At 44.0% G+C, this 17,004-nt stretch overlaps 1 protein-coding gene across 1 annotated transcript; it reads left to right on the top strand.

Annotated features, from left to right (window-relative positions):
• The first annotated feature begins 462 nt into the window (after positions 1-462).
• Positions 463-15,797, top strand: LOC110504969 (ligand of Numb protein X 2). Its single transcript, XM_090219640.1, has 9 exons — positions 463-929; positions 1,844-2,040; positions 4,568-4,764; positions 10,466-10,903; positions 11,040-11,183; positions 12,121-12,295; positions 12,532-12,772; positions 13,008-13,166; positions 14,385-15,797. Exons 1-9 carry the CDS (start codon positions 517-519, stop codon positions 14,518-14,520), a joined length of 2,100 nt encoding a protein of 699 aa, XP_090075766.1. The 5' UTR covers positions 463-516; the 3' UTR covers positions 14,521-15,797.
• The last annotated feature ends 1,207 nt before the right edge of the window (positions 15,798-17,004 follow it).

The raw sequence follows: 17,004 nt of genomic DNA, 5'->3' as shown, positions 1-17,004 counted from the left end.
GGTCATTAGTGATGGGGATTGCATTTCTGCCCAGTTCATTCAGAGTTCTCATTCTCTCCCAGTGCCATGCCTTTGTTCCTACCATTAGCACGGTTTTCACTTTTAGTCATTTTTTCTCCTTTTCTCGCCTCATTTCATTTCCTTTAGTTCCTCAGGAAACCGGCTGAGAGGAAACAGCTGCGGCTGGCCTCCATATTGTTGCCGCTCTGTGGATTTGTAATTTCCTGTTGTGCCGGTCGGTATGAGTAGGAAAAGTACCAACTCTAACTGCAGACCTCTTTGTGCTCCCCTCAACAGAAATCCAGGATGAAGACATGAGGCGGAGAGGACGAACAGTGGATCAGGGTTTCAACTTCACCCCTTTCAATGGATTCAGTCTGGGATGTTTGCCCCCTTATGAAATAATCTAAGCAGGCACTTCCTTTCTGGGATCAAGAGTGAGTGCGGGAACAGAGAAAGTTGGACAGTGGAACAAAGGAAGTTGAACTTGCTAGATAGCTATTCCAGCCAGTGGCCATGACGGAGCCCAATGTCCCCAACAGTAGCAGCAGCATCAGCAGTGCTGGCCTGGCATGGGCAAAGATGTGTAAGGACTGTGGCCAGCAGCATGAAGGGGGCCAGGAGAACCACTTGTATGAGTACCAGGATGAGGTAGATGATGAGCTGGTGTGCCACATCTGTCTGCAGCCCCTGCTGCGGCCCATGGACACGCCGTGCGGACACACTTACTGCTTCCAGTGCCTCAGCAGCTTCCTGAAGGAGCAGGACTTCTGTCCCGTGGACCGCCAGCGGCTGCAGCTGCACCAGTGCCGGCCCTCCAGCCTGCTGGTCAGGAACCTGCTGGACAAGCTGACCGTGCTCTGCCCACACCACGTTGAGTGCCAGCAGCAGATGCAGCGCTGCGAGCTGCAGCCCCATCTGCACAACAGGTAAAGAGGGTTGTGGCCGGGGCACAAGTAAGCGGGAGTTGGAGATGGGAAAGATATTTTGTTTAGAGTTAAGCTTTGCAGCAACAGTAAAAAAAGCCTAAATAGGATCTGTCTTTTTACACTGGTTTAAATGTGTCCATTTCCCTCTGCCTGAATTTGTTTATGCCTATGCCTGACATGCATTTTCCTACGCAATTCATTTAGAGTTAATGGGTACACAGGCCTGTCAAATGTTAACCTAACATGGATACACTGACCATAAGTCAGTCACGTTTAGACTTCAATGAAATAGCTTTAATTACATAGTACCTGGATTCGAAGGAGAGGTTCAGTCTCAAATATCATACCCTCCGGGAGGAGTGTAATTTATGGATTAGTCTTCCCTTTCATCACGTGGCCAGTGTGGTGCTTATCATCTTAGTGGTTAGCGAGCAACAATGACGCAGTCAGTAGTGGGTAAAGGTTGTTTTGTGATAGCTGGTCATGTTGCAGCCATCCGCCCAGTGCAAACAGAGAGGAGGCAAAGTTCAGACAGCAGGACCAGCAGCAGTAGCTCTCTCTCTGACTTAATCACACTCGACCTGTCCCCCCCTCAGACTCCCTGCAATGCAGTAAAATAGCCTCCTCATCTGCATAGCTCCTCTCCTCTTCCCATAGTCTCTCTCTCTTTAACTCCCTCACCAGTCACTAAATCTATTCATTTCCACACCTCTAGCTTGAGCCCCATTTGGTGTTTTAGAATGATCCTCCTCACTGAAACAAAGGAATAAACATCTAATCGTACTCTCTTTTTTTCTGGTCAATACTTTAGGTTACCTTCACTGACTGTTTTGGACAAATGTCATGAGGGTTAAATAAAAGGACTGTTGAAGGTTGACCTCTCTTTTTCTCTACCCCACTCCTCCCTCTCTCAGATGTCCTGTTTTCAGAAGGCTGAAGGAGGAGGCGGAGAGGAGGAAGAGACCCCACCGGAAAGCCCTTAAGGGGAACAGGGGCGAGGGGGAGTTGGATGCTGATGCTAAACACACCCCTACGATGACCCGCACCCCCACCCGGGGTGTCCTGCCAGAGCCTGGCCTCATCAACCCCGCCTTCGAAGAGAGCGAGGAGGGTAAGATGTCACACGTCACTCACTCCCTACTCTGCCCACACCGCAAAGAGTTAGACGTCTCACAGACGTCACTATGTCTGAAGTCTGATTTAATGTGTATGATAATGATAGTCTGTCAGTCTAAGTAAATAGCACTGAGCTCCCATTGAAAACATTTGAACTTTTTAAGAATGGAAAAATCTATATCCGTTTAGGTGCTGTGGCGGTCACGAAATGTTGTCAGCCGGTGATTGTTAAGCAAATAGCTGCCGGTCTCACGGTAATTGACCGTTAATTAACATAAACACATTTAGCATCTCCTGGCTTCCACAGCCTACAAGCCACTGATGCAGACCTTAGATTTATTATACTTTTTAAAATGTAGATGTTCCTATGTAATATAGCCTACACTTCCACAATAAATCCATGATTTATTTTAGACAGGTCTAAAGAATCATGATATGAAGAAAATGTAGTCTATTTCAGATGAACAGAATAGCATACTCTGAGTTGTCCTTATGTTAGGTCCTGATGTTAGGTCCTGTGCCATATTGCTGTGGGCTACACTAGTTAATTTAGCAGACAAGATTTGCTTAGAATTCCATGGCATTATTTAAAAAATGTTATAGTATGAAGAATACAATTGAACAAAGCTGAATAAAATAGAAAGGATATGCCCCATAAAAAAATATATTCATTTTGTGGCCAGTGGCCGTTGTGACCTTGGGCTAAATATAATAATTATAATTCCCTTATCCCTGAGTGCTGCATGCTCCGAAGCGCCTCTCAGTCACATGGCTCTCCATCAACTGATCGGGTATTTCTCACAGGCTACAAGTGAAGACAGACACATCGGGGACGCAACTGCGCGCGTCCTTATCCAATTCCGAGGTGCATATTGAAGATATTGGAAGAACTGTCCACATTTACTTTTCGTCAGCCAACAAGATGAGTAGACCTAACGAACATCAAAAGTACTACTAGCCTATGTCAATCTACTATCCTCCATAGTACAAAAGTTGACCAATTCTGTGCGAAAAATAAATATTCCATAGTCTGGGACAGTTGTGGAATGCGCTAGATCCCAAATTAATACAACCACTAGCATAAAAACAAAACTTTTTTACGCAATGTTGATCAATAACTATTAGGCTATTTCCTCACATTATAAGCGCAGCAATGCGAACACGACTATGATTCAAAAAAGTTTTGGTATTGTTTCTTGCCTTGGGCATCATTCACAAGTGATAGGCTAATATTGTCACCCATCAGACTATTCTTGATTTGATCTTGTCCTTACATACAGTATATTATTTAGTATATGTGTGAAATTTTTTTTGATTTAGAATGGGCCATTATAATGCACCTGTCTCGGAACAGGGGCAGGGGTAAAAATACATATAATCTATGCAGTTGAATAGCGGATGGAGGACACTTTTCCTGTGGGTCATTTTCATGCCAGCCAGGTAGGCTATACTCCTGTTTTAAAGAAAAGCAATTTGCTTCATATTATTAAAGTTGAGAAATAAATATAGTAGTCCTAGCCAATAGAAAGGTGATGGGATCCTCCTCTTTTTAATAGAGGCCATCACTCAGTTTTTTTTCACGCAATTGCATAGCCTATAGAAATGTAGCGCAACATGAGCTCATGGGCTCTCATGAAGTGTTTGATTTGATTTTCGATTACATTTGCGTTGATGTCAAAGTGATTAGAGGGCAAATAGAATGCTGAGTACCAGGCAGTTAGCAAGTTTGGTAGGCTACTAATGGCCATCAACAGCATGGAGAAGCCTAATTACAGTGACTAAACGGTCACTTGGAATTTGACTGCCTTTGTGACTCGTGACCGCCGGTGTGGGAGTAATACAGTCACCGTACCAGCCCTAACAGTGTTAATTGGGTCAACGAAGATGTAAGGAGTTTATGAACGACCCAAGGGAACGGAAATGAGTGGAAACAGTCTGTCAGCTGTGTTGACTTTAGGGAAAATCCCAAACCCCTTTAATGTGGCCATCCCTGGCAAGAGAGCTGTCTAAGCTGGAGAAGAGGAGTATTGCTGACATCGTTAATTTAGCTGGGGGCTTTGGATTTCAGACACTCGGGCCAAATCATCGTCTGAACCTTCAGAACGTGTATCAACCAGTCCTCCTATAGCTCCTCCCACCAGCCTCCTCTGGTATCAAATCTAAACTCTGTCTGGTCTAGCCTTAGAACCCCTTCAGGCATTTTGTAATCCAGTACCGTGGAACGAAGTCCATCAAAACAAAGTTACCTGGCAACTGGCGATTGATATCACAGAAATGATTACCTCATCGTGAGTGTTTCTTGGGGAATAGTTTGCTACCCGCCCTACTTGATTCAAAACCAGGGCTGTGTGTTGGAATTGGACACACAATAAAAGGCAACCATGGACCATTGATAAAATGTGTTTGAGCATATATGAATCTGTGTGTGTGTGCGTCAAGTTGTATGTCTCAGGTTGTTTGTCTCTATATATGTAAACATGTGTACCTCCATTGCCCATGTCCTTCCCCTCGTCTCTCCACAGAGACCCCCCTGCGGTCCAGCCTGGTGGCCGAGACCAACGTGGTGGAGATGTTTCGGGAGCAGCAGGAAGAGGAGTTGGGCTTGCGTATCGTGGGAGGAAAGGACACGCCCCTGGGGAACATAGTAATCCAGGAGATCATCCGTGACTCATTGGCAGGCCATGACGGCAGGCTGGCCCCAGGGGACCACATTCTGGAGGTGAGACAGTTTCTTCACTGTAAATAAGAGGGATAATAGGTCACCTGGAAGATATGTTCAGTCCTCTCCCCTCCTTCCCATCCTCGTGTAATTTTAGTGCTGTAGCTGTATACTTTGACATGATCGCCTTGACGATGGTAATGGCTGCACTTTGTGTAGATAGTGCTTGTTAGGAAGCTTTGACCTATCCAGTCAGGATACCCCCCCCAAAAAAAAAAAAAATACAGTGCCTTCAGAAAGTATTCATACCCCTTAAATCACATAAATATCTAATTTACATAAGTATTCACACCGATGGGTAAATACTTTGTAGAAGCACCTTTGGCAGCAATACAGCTGTGAATCTTTCTGGGTCTCTAAGAGCTTTCCACACCTGGATTGTGCAACATTTGCCCATTATTCTTTTTAAAATTCTTCAAGCTCTGTCGCAAGAAAACCATTTTAAGGTCTTGCTATAGATTTAAGTAGATTTAAGTCCAAACTGTAACTCAGCCACTCAGGAACATTCACTGTCTTCTTGGTAAGCAACACGATTTGGGCTTGTGTTTTAGGTTATTGTTCTGCTGATAGGTGAATTCATCCCCCAGTGTCTAATGGAAAGCAGACTGAACCAGGTTTTCCTCTAGGATTGTACCTGTGCTCAGCAACATTACATGTATTTTTTATCCTGAAAAACTCCCCAGTCCTTAACGATTACAAGCATACCCATAACATGATGCTGCCACCACTTGAAAATATGGAATGTGGTACTCAGTAATGTGTTGTATTGGTTTTGCCCCTATCATAACACTTTGTATTCAGGACAAAAAGTTACTTTAGTGCCTTGTTGCAAACAGGATGCATGTTTTGGAATATATTTATTCTGTACAGGCTTCCCTCTTTTCACTGTCAATTAAGTTAGTACTGTGGAGTAACAACATGAAATGCTGTTGATCCATCCTCAGTTTTCCATTAAACTCTGTAACTGTTTAAAAAGTCACCATTGGCCTCTTGGTGAAAGGATGCCTGTATCTTTGTAGTGGCTGGGTATATTGATACACCATCAGATGTGTAATTAATAACTTCACCATGCTCAAAGGGATATTCATTGTCTGCTTTTTAAATGTTTACCCATCTACCAATTGTTGCCCTTCTTTGTAAGGTGTTTGAAAACCTGGTCTTTGTGGTTGAATCTGTGTTTTGAAATGCACTGCTCGACTGTGGGACCTTAATTGTATGTGTGGGGTACAGAGAGAAGGTAGTCATTCAGAAATCCTGTTAAACACTATTATTGCACAAAGAGTCCATGCAACCTACGATGTGACATTTTTTACTCCTGAACTTATTTAGGCTTGCCATAACAAAGGGGTTGACTCAAGACATTTCAGCTTTTCATTTTTTATTAACTTGTAGAAATCTCAAAAAAATGTAATTCCTCTTTGACATTACGGCATAGGCCAGTGACATAAAATCTCAATTTAATCAATTTAAAATTCAGGTTGTAACACAACAAAACATGGAAAAAGTCAAGGGGTGTGAATACTTTCGGAAGGCACTGTAAACCCACTTTCTTGATAGGATGGGTCTTATTTGGTTCCCTACAAATGAAAGTGGACACTGGTTGAGAGAGTGACCTTTCAGAATCTTAATGGTTTATTCAAATGGATACATTGTGGAGAGTAGATCCTGAACTATTTCAAAACAGATGTAAACAATGCATTCATCTGGTTTTTATCCAAAGGGTACAACTAGTGTACAGAGATAGTACTGTATGTCTTTGAAGGGGGTTTCACAAAGATGCAGCTTCCTTTCTTCCCACGATCTTGCTCCCTCTCTCCTCCTTGGATTTCTCCTCCCCACCCCTCCGGCTGTTCTGGAATGTGGCGGTGCTACTGTAAACTGAGCTGACAGACCAGTTCACTCTATTCTGGCAGGGGTGCAGGACAATGCCGGAGCCCATCTCTTCCTCTGAGCTGACCAATCAAAAAGGTGCAATTTGGAATGAAAACACCTCTCATCTAACCTCACTGGCTGCCTCAGGAGCAGTAATATAACCCCCTACTTTTGGGGTCTTTTGTGGACGGCTGGCTAGTGGCTATAAAGAGATACTGTATGCGTGAAGGAGCGGAGATTGTGTTCCTAATTTTTTGCAAATGAATCTCTCGCTTCCCCTTGAGTCGATCCATTGATTTTAAGAAGGGCTTCTCTTGGATGATGTTTGTAAAGCTGGAATTGCTCTAAATTGGGACCAACTATTTTGCACACCTATTCTACAGGAGGTCGGTACAATACAAGGATACCTTTCACCTTCAGTGCCCGGTTGTCTCCACAAGTCAGTCCCCAAACAATTTGATTTGCTGGTTTTAAGCATTAAACTTTCAAATAGCTCTCTGTTGACTGTTGCTGGGTGCTATTGTCCTCCATCAGCCCCGGCCTGTACCCTTCCTGCTCTAAGCTCTCTCCTGGCCCCTTACACTAAGTCTGAATTTGTCCTGCTTGGTGACCTAAACTGGGACATGCTTAAACCACCTGACTAAGTCCTAAAGAAATGGGACTCCCTAAATCTTTCTCAGATTATTCCCATTCCCACAAGGTATGACTCCAAACACCCAGAAAAGGATTCTTTCCTCAATGTTATCCTCACAAATAATCCTGATATGTCATTACAGAAAACACCAGACTGATACCTTAGTGATCACTATTATACAGCCTGTGTTCGTAATGGCTGCTCAGTGAAACGACTTGTCCTGATTTGTCATAGACGCTTTCTAAAAAACTTTAATGAACAAGCCTTCCATCATGAACTGGCCTCTGTATAGAATCAGCTTGATCCCCTCTGTTGAAGACGCTTGGACCTTCTTTCTTTATATTTTCAGTGGTATTGTTAACAAACACGCCCCCATAAAGAAAATTACAATTAAATACAGGTTCAGCCCCTGGTTCGACCGTGATCTTGTGGAGTTACTCTACATCAAGAATTGCATTTGGCGAAAGGCTCGGCACATGCACGCTCAGGCTGACTGGCTATCGTTCAGGCAAATGAGAAATAAGTGCACTCTAGAGGGTGGCTGTCCAGAGGGCAAAAGTGAGTTACTTTAAGGAGCAGTTCTCTCTCTGTGGGTCTAACCCCAAGAAGTTCTGGAAAACGGTTAAAGACTTGGAGAATAAACCCTCCTCCTCACAGCTGCCCATGTCCCTTAATGTTGATGTTGGTTGTTATTTACAAGAAGCATCATAACATCCATAACCTGAGCTCTTTAATCACAACTTCATTAAGTCAGGATCCCCATTTGACTCAGCCATGCCTCCTTGCCCGTCCAGCATTTCCTTATCTCCCACCCCTTCTAATGCGACTATCCCCGATGCTTCTCCCACTTTTTCCCCTGCCCCGCTACAAAGTTTCTCCCTGCAGGCAGTCACTGAGTCCAAGGTGCTAAAGGAGCTCCTTGAACTTGACCCAATAAAACCATATTGGTCAGATGGTTTAGACCCTTTCTTCTTTAAGGTTACTGCCCCATCATTGCCAAGCCTATCTCTGACTTTTTTAACCCGCCTCTCTTTCCTGGGGAGGTTCCCATTGCTTGGAAGGCAGCCACGGTTCATCCTATATTTAAAAGGGGGAGATCAAGATGATCCTAACTGTTATTGGTCTATTTCTATTGTGCCCTGTTTATCAAGTGTGTTGGAAAAACGTGTCATTAATCAACTGACTGGCTTTCTTGATGTCTAGTATTCTCTCTAGTATGCAATCTGGTTTCCGCTCGGGTTATCGATGTGTCACTGCAACTTTAAAAGTCATCAATGATGTCACCATTGCCCTTGATTCTAAGCAATATTGTGCTGCTATTTTTATTGACTTGGCCAAAGCTTTTTATATGGCAGACCATTCCATTCTTGTGGGCCGGAGAAGGAGTATTAGTGTCTCTTGAGGGGTCTTTGGCCTGGTTAGCTAACTACCTCTCTCAAAGAGTGCAGTGTATAAAGTCAGAAAATCTGCTGTCTCAGCCACTGCCTGTCACCAAGGGAGTACCCCAAGGCTCGATCCTAGGCCCCAAGTTCTTCTCAATTTACATCAACAACATATCTCAGGCAGTAGGAAGCTCTCTCATCCATTTGTATGCAGATGATACAGTCTTATACTCAGCTGGCCCCTCCCCGGATTTTTGTGTAAAATGCTCTACAACAAAGTTTTCTTAGTGTCCAACAAGCTTTCTCTACCCTTACCTTGTTCTGAACACCTCCAAAACAAAGGTCATGTGGTTTGGTAAGAAGAATGCCCCTCTTCCCACAGGTTTTATTACTACCGCTGAGGGTTTAGAGCTTGAGGTAGTCACCTCATACAAGCACTTGGGAATATGGCTAGACGGTGCACTGTCCTTCTCTCAGCACATATCAAAGCTGCAGGCTAAAGTTAAATCTAGACTTGGTTTCTTCTATCGTAATCGCTCCTCTTTCACCCCAGCTGCCAAACTAACCCTGATTCAGATGACCATCCTAACCATGTTAGATTACAGAGACATAATTTATAGATCGGCAGGTAAGGGTGCTCTCAAGGGGCTAGATGTTATTTACCATCAGATTTGCCACCAATGCTCCTTATATGACACATCACTACACTCTATACTCAGTTGTAAACTTCTCATCTCTGTATACCCGTCGCAAGACCCAGTGGTTGATGTTTATTTATAAAACCCTCTTAGGCCTCACTCCCCCCTATCTGAGATATCTACTGCAGCCCTCATCCCCCACATACAACAACCGTTGTGCCAGTCACATTCTGTTAAAGGTCCCCAAAGAACACACATCCCTGGGTCGCTCCTCTTTTCAGTTTGCTGCAGCTGGCGGCTGGAACGAGCTGCAACAAACACTCAAACTGGACAGTTTTATCGCAATTCAAAGACTCAATCATGGACATTCTTACTGACAGTTGTGGCTGATTTGCGTTATGTATTGTTGTCTCTACCTCCCTACCCTTTGTGCTGTTGTCTGTGCCCAATCATTTTTGTACCATGTTGTTGTTATGTTATGTTGCTTCCTTGCTATGATCTCTCTTGTTGTGATGTGTGTTTTGTCCTATATTTATATTGTATTTATTTTTTATTATTGGTAGGCCGTCATTGTAAATAAGAATTTGTTCTTAACTGACTTGCCTAGTTAAATAAAGGTTTAAATTATTTATTCTTTATATCAATGGAGGTACCTGCGGTTTTTGTATAGCACATGTCAAAGATAAGTGTTTCCCCTATATGCATTTAGCAGCGGTGCACTGCCACTGCTAAATGGTGGCAGCCACTGCAAAAAATAAATAAGAATTAAAATAATTTTAAAAAATTATAAAAATACATTGATTTTGCCTTGTCACTTTATCCCTACCTAAATGTACATATCCACCTCAATTACCTCGTACCCCTGCACATCGACTCGGTACTCCCTGTATATAGCCAAGTTATCGTTACTCATTGTGTATTTATTCCTTGTGTTATTATTATACATTCTCTCTCTGCCTTGTTGGGAAGGGCCCGTCAGTAAGCACTTCACTGTTCGTCTACACCTGTTGTTTACGAAGCATGTGACAAATAACATTTGATTGGATATGAATTATATCTTGAAGAGGGAAAAAGTATTTTATTTCCACTATCCATCAGCGCAGGGACCAGCTGTTGATACTCTGTGTATTTAGTCCAGCTGCGGTGTTACTGACCATGTGGGGTTGTGTTTCTAGGTGAATGGTGTCAGCCTAGCCTCTATCCCACACGGCCGGGCCATCTCCGTGCTGCGGCGGCCATGTCCTTTGCTCAGACTCATCGTCATGCAGGAGAAGGGCTTCAACCCCCGTCACCCACAACGTCCTGGCCTCGAGCACCACCCACCCCCCTCCCCCAACATGGCCACTGCCTCCCCTTCCTCTCACAGTCCCCACGGCACCGCCCACAGCCAGGGCACGGTGATCCAGGTGACGCTGGTAAAGAGGGACCGCTCGGATCCGCTGGGTATCAAACTGATCCGCAAGTCGGACGAGACTGGGATCTTCATTCTGGACCTGCTGGCGGGGGGGCTGGCGGCCAAGGACGGGAAACTATGTAACAATGACAAGGTGCTGGCCATCAACGGGCAGGACCTGAGACACGGCACCCCAGAGAGCGCAGCACAGATCATACAGGTATGTCTTATGTAGACCAGTTACAGCACGGCTATTTCACGGAGACGTTCCCAGGATAGATTCCAGGATAGATTTGCTGGATGTGTATTGAATGTGAGGCCTGAACGACGTGTGTGTATAATGTGTGTGTCTGCAGGCCAGTGAGGTGCGGGTGAACTTTGTGGTGATGAGGCAGCCGGAGCCCCAGGAGGAGGGGGGCAGCGGTGGAGAGGGGCAGGGCCGAGTGGCCAGGAGGGCTCCAGAACCCCAGTACTTCAGACGGCCCTCCACCTACATGAAGGTAAACAATCTCCTCTCCGGATGTTTGGAACCTACAAATCACTGTACCCCAAACTGCTGTATATCTCCGTTAGTATTGTGTATGCTAGTGTAAGTTAGTGTGGACACACATAAGAGCCTGTCATGTTTACATAGTGTAAAGGTAATCATGGCACCACAGTCACACCCCAGCCCTCTGTTACCAGTCCAGACTACCTAGCACTTCCACAGAAGCCCTCCTCACTCAGACAGAGGTGAAAGGGGCCTTGGGAGCAGACAGACGCCTGTGTCCCTGTTCCAGAGATGAAAGCCCTTCTCTGGGGCCTGCTCACTCCAGATCAAAAGGCCCAGGGTGCTGCCTCACTCTGCCGCTACGGGGCCACCACTACGTTTTGTTTGTTTGTTGCTTTGGGTGGCAGAGGATCAAAGCTGTTGGCAGTTAGCTTTCGCCTGTAGAGCCCAGGCTTTGAGTGTTGCTGGGAGGGGGGTCCCTGCTGGTGGAGGAAGAGGGAGGGCTCTCCTCCCCATCCCCTCTGAAGATTTACAGTCTCCAGAGAGAGCGAGAGAGAACCAAGGAAGCCGGCAGGAGCCGTGGATTTCGACACGTGCACTCCGCTACTAGAGTCAAGTGTCAACCTCTGGGTTCGAGTCCGCAGCTGCATCTGAGATGCTGCCTCACATTGGTTTGACACAAGCGATTTCACAAGGAATCAATTAAGTCAAAAGATCCTTCTCACTTCTAGGTAATAGAGAGGGGAAGATAATAGCGACACAGCCCAGAAAGGATGTAGTGTCAGGCAAATTGTGCCCGTCTTCATTGACGCCAGTCTTCTCTGTTGGCCAGAAATAATTCTTATGAAGTAGTTTTGATCATAAGAACAGGAAGTCAATCTGAATGGACTACTGTATGCACCTAATGACTGTAAGGCAAATTAAGGGTTCTTCCTGGTCTTTCCTAGGATCCTCCAGGGGGCTTCTCTAGCCAGGAGAAGACAGTGAGTCTGAAGAAGGAACCGAGGCTCTCCCTAGGCATCACCATTGCTGGGGGGAGGGACTGCCGCAGCCGCCTGCCCATCTACATCACCAGTGTCCAGCCTGTCGGCTGCCTGCACCGAGACGGCACTATCAAAACAGGTACTCCTGCGATCTATGCTTTCCTACAACCACATGACAGTTTTCATTCCATACCTTGATCTAATGTAGTATGGCTAATGTTCAGATTTAAATGCCTACGGGGATATTTATGTTAGTGATGGGGAAGACAATATGCATACCTCTTGCACATTGAACCGGAAGACCTTTTGATGTAAAGCCAGCTTTGCATGCAGAGACTACGTTTTCTTGACGCGCTTCTGGTTTCGGTTGCCTAGGGGATGTCCTGATGAGCATCAATGGCGTGGATCTGACCCAGCTGACCTACAATGAGGCGGTGTCAGTGCTGAAGGCCCAGACGGCCCACTCCCAGGTAGTCCTCAGAGTCATCCAGACCATCTCAGAGGAGCCTGAGGGGGAGGGGGAGGCTGGCAAAGAGGAAATGGAGTCTGTGGAGAACCTAAGGGAGGATGATGTCAACTGGGCCCCGCTGTGGACCCACTGGCTGGGTCTGCCAAGGTAAACAACATTCTAATCATTGGTTTGGAAAATAACTCGCCTCAAGTTTACATGCCTTCAGTTCACATCCATCTGTGTCATAGTGAGTGATAATGTTCTGTACAGAATGAAAGAAATGACCCTATCAATTGTTTCAGGTGGCCATTTAAAACAATGGAAGTTTTCATTTTGTGCTTATGAAATGACACTGACCCTTTAGAGATTTGAATTGGTCCACTTCCTCTCCTCCTTACAGTCACATGCACTGGTGCCGTAACATCGTGTTGCTGAAGACCAATCAGGAGAGCTGGGGCTTCAGCATTGTGGGTGGCTACGAGGAGAGCCACGGACAGCAGCCCTTCTTCATCAAGACCATCGTGCCTGGTACACCTGCCCACTTCGACGGACGCCTCAAGTGAGTTGCTTCACATGGACGAAGCTAGTTTAATAATAAACCTGAGAAAATATGTGTCGTTACTATCTGTGTGGGTGAAATGTAGGAGGCGATGAGTAGTAAGGAGGGGGTTATGTTTCGGTAAGCCTGCAAAGTTCTTTGATAAGTAGTATGTACTCCCTTTCAGGATTGAGGTCAATTCCAATTCAATTCAGAAAGTAAACCAAATTCCAATATCAAATTTTCCTCATTTAAAGATGCAGTATGTAATGTTTTGGGGGATCCAACCAAATCCACATAGAAATGTAGTTATAGATCTCATTTGTATTGAAAGCAAGTCTAAGCGATAGATCTGTTCTATGTGTGCTATTTCTATGCTTCCCGTTCTTAAGTTTCATTTTTGCTAGTTTTCCTTTCGGTTTTGTACACCAGCTTCAAATAGCTAAAAATACAATATATTTTTTTATTGAAAAGATATTGCACAGCAGTTTAGATGGTACAATGATTATCTACACTATACATTGCTTGTTTTGTCACATAAACTGTAATTAGGCAAACTATTAAAATCTTTGAAACCAGGAAATGGCAGAACGATTCTGCATATTGCACATGTAAAAGCACACGTCAATCTAAGTAACATCATTTTAAAAATCCCCATAAAAATCCCTCTGTTTAAGCTAGAGATATGTTTTTGCTTGGTCTGTGTCTCAATCCACCTTATCCTCCTGTCTGCATTGCACATCCGTGGTGGAAGGTGGCAGAGAGCACAGCGGTATTTGTCAGACCATGAGATATCCCAAAAATCAGTCTTCTCACGAAAACATCTGTACATCTGAACGGTTTGGCCTAGAGGTTAAAGGATTGAAGGGAGTTGAAATTGGAATTTCAGTATACTTCCTGAATTTAAATGGAATTGACCCCAACCCTTCTCCTTTTTGTGCAGGCCTGCCTCTCCAAGGACAGGATTTAGCAGAAATAAATACCTGCTTTCAACATAAATTTAACGGAGTGTAGAGATGGAGCCAGCCTAGTCTCCAGGTTACATTAGACGTGTGATTCTCCTGTAGAAGTCCATTGTACTGTATTTGGAACTTACTGCACAGCTGTTGGTTCTTAACTGACTTGCCTAATTAAATGAAATATAAAAATGAGGGTGGTGGGTAGGTCATTGTGTTACATGTATTGTACCCATCCCTGCCCCATGTTTACTGACTGTCCCTCCCTCTGGGTTGTCTCCAGGTGTGGTGATGAGATTGTAGCTGTGAACGGAGCCACCACGGTGGGCATGAACAACTCGTCCCTCATCCCCATGCTCAAACTGCAGAAGAATAAAGTTACACTGACTGTGGTGTCCTGGCCGGGGAGCCTGGTGTAGACGCACACACACACACAGACACACACACCCTGCCCTGCTCAGTTCATGTCTCCACTGAGTCTCTTGTCATCCCTGCACACAACACCCTAGAATCTCATTGGTGACATTCTTAGAAGGTTTGTTGTATTGTTATTTTCACGACATAATCTCTTCTGGATTGTAATATAAATTGTCAATTTGCACATTGCCCTAGCTGACTAGTGGGACTGAATTACACATGAGTTGATTCACTGCGTTGATTATTGTTGTTGTCGTTACTCAAAAGGGCAGTTGATGTGTGATTGTGAACAAATTGGGATAATCAGGGTGGAAGATGAATTGACAATCAATGAACTATGTTTCATGGTAAACTGGAAGGATCTTTATCGTTTGGAAGAATAGTTTTTACCCTGTGTCTTGGACGCTTTATGCATTTTTGTTTTCAGCAGATTTGACGTACTTGTTCAATACTCATTCATGTTTGTTTTCCCACATTAGTTAATGATGATTTGAAAAAATGCTACTGGCCTATTTGTATTAGCCAAAACTGGGATGTATATGTAGATCTCAAATTCCATGTGAAAAGGGCCTAATTTAGGCTAGGAAATATATGTATCCCTATAATTTCACAGTTAATGAAGAACATGGATTTAATGTAACACATGTATTAGGAAAGGGTGACCGTTGACAATGTAGAAAGATGCCAGTCACACATGTACCCATCCTCTCCAACACCTTTACCTTTTGTACTATTTAGAGTTGAACAGATACTGTGTTGTTTTATCCATATATAAGGACATTCTAGTGGCTGCAGATTTTTAATATTGATTTAGTTCCTAACTGTACCGTAGTCATCTCTTCAATTTCTGTGCAATGCATCATACCAAATGTCTCTGATTAATGTGGGTGCCTTGTACATGTTAAAGGACAAATCAAAGTTTGAACACTTGCCTTAATTGCCACAACCAAAAAACATGTTCTTTGTTCTTTAAGCTCCCACCTCTCATTTTCTTACCAATGAGAACGTGGAGGATCTGTTCATTATTATCCAGCATATTGTAGTTGTAATGTTCACAAGAGGAGGAGACCAGAGCTGCTGGCCTTAGTTGGAGCATGAGATTCACTTCAACTGTTCTTTTCAGGGTTAAATAAAAACACTAGAGGTCTCTCATTGAATCCTGAGAATGTTATGGGAGCCCTCTGTATAGTTTCATATTTCAGTTAAGGGAAATATAGGCATTATATATTGTGTAAATGGACCATCCCCTGTTTTGTAATGTTCTAAAACCTCAATAATATGTGTACTGTGTCTTTTTGTATTTTATACATAATATTTACAGCATCCCAGAAGAGCTTTACAATAACAGTATGGTTTTACAGTAGGCCTAGGTATGGGATTGAATATGTTTACCAGTCCAGCACTTTAAAAAAACAAGTATATTCCTGCATGGCCGTTCCCCCACAGGCCTGTGTTGTGCTATCCTCTCAATGGGGCTTGCTTAACTATCGGTACCCTGGCTCTGGCTGTATTGTGGCTGGGGGGATATCAGTCATCTGGAGTGGCATGATGGGTAAGTGGGCCAGGCATGTTGCCACAGGAGCACTTTAGGAAGAATGTAAATCAAGACGATGGAGTCGCAGAGCAAGCAGCACTGGATAGAGGACATTAGCTTTAAATCAACCCTGGCTCTCCAGTAAGGATCATGGCCTCAATTTCAGCTCAGTGAAAACTATAAGGGATGAAATGGTTGGTTAGAAACGGTTATTTTAGTATCGTTATTGATCAATGAAAAGATTCTACTTGTTGCCTCTTGTTTTCTATCGTTACTGCAACGTGGTAATGAAAACATACGGTGTTATGGGTGTTTACTGCAGAGGATGTTGAGAAACAGCTGTTGTGCTAGAATATAAAGACGCCGGTAGAAACAGTTATTCCCTTAACTATCAATCATTCAAAAAGGTTGTTATTGAATTGCGGTGGCATTTGCGTCCTTAGCCCTTTATCGTGACTCAGTTCCGTTACATTACACATAAGAGTCATTGGACGAAGGTGCGTTCTGTAGGGGCAGTTGTTATAAAAAGCCCTGACGCTCATTCTGAACATTAACACGCATCGCTTGCAGTACAGGTTTTGAAAGCGTAAGAACAATTTAATATCAGCGATAGTACACACCTTGATAGGGTTAGTGTTCACACACTGCCATCTTCATGTTACAGTGCTTGTTTACGGAAGACGGACGGAATACAGAGGGACCATGTACTAATTAGCGATCTAGCATGCTCGGAACACCTGTGTGTAATCGAGTCACGTTCAGATTTAGTTTTGGCTGCCAAAGCCAGTCTACCTCTGAAAATAACCTAGAAGGTCCTTGAGGAGCAACGGTAGGCTCCTTAAGAGTACATCTCGGGCTATTGCGCCCTTTGTCTTTTCAACCATGAAGAACACTTTAAAATGACAAAAGTTCTAGTTATTTATATAAGTTTGATTATATTGAACTGTTTTTC

The sequence above is a fragment of the Oncorhynchus mykiss genome, chromosome 25 (assembly GCF_057628025.1).
Source record: "Oncorhynchus mykiss isolate SJ-2025 chromosome 25, ASM5762802v1, whole genome shotgun sequence".
NCBI classification, from domain to species: domain Eukaryota; kingdom Metazoa; phylum Chordata; class Actinopteri; order Salmoniformes; family Salmonidae; genus Oncorhynchus; species Oncorhynchus mykiss.
The sequence above is the reverse complement of the archived record's forward strand: the minus strand, read 5'-3'. Positions and strand labels throughout refer to the sequence as shown.

What these genes read in the sequence shown, in the direction of transcription:
- LOC110504969 (XM_090219640.1), top strand. Translation starts at nt 517, where the DNA reads ATGACGGAGCCCAATGTCCCCAACAGTAGCAGCAGCATCAGCAGTGCT. An exon ending in CACTGGCTGGGTCTGCCAAG is followed by an intron (nt 12,773 to 13,007) that starts GTAAACAACATT and finishes TCCTCCTTACAG; the next exon opens with TCACATGCACTGGTGCCGTA. An exon ending in CACTTCGACGGACGCCTCAA is followed by an intron (nt 13,167 to 14,384) that starts GTGAGTTGCTTC and finishes GGTTGTCTCCAG; the next exon opens with GTGTGGTGATGAGATTGTAG.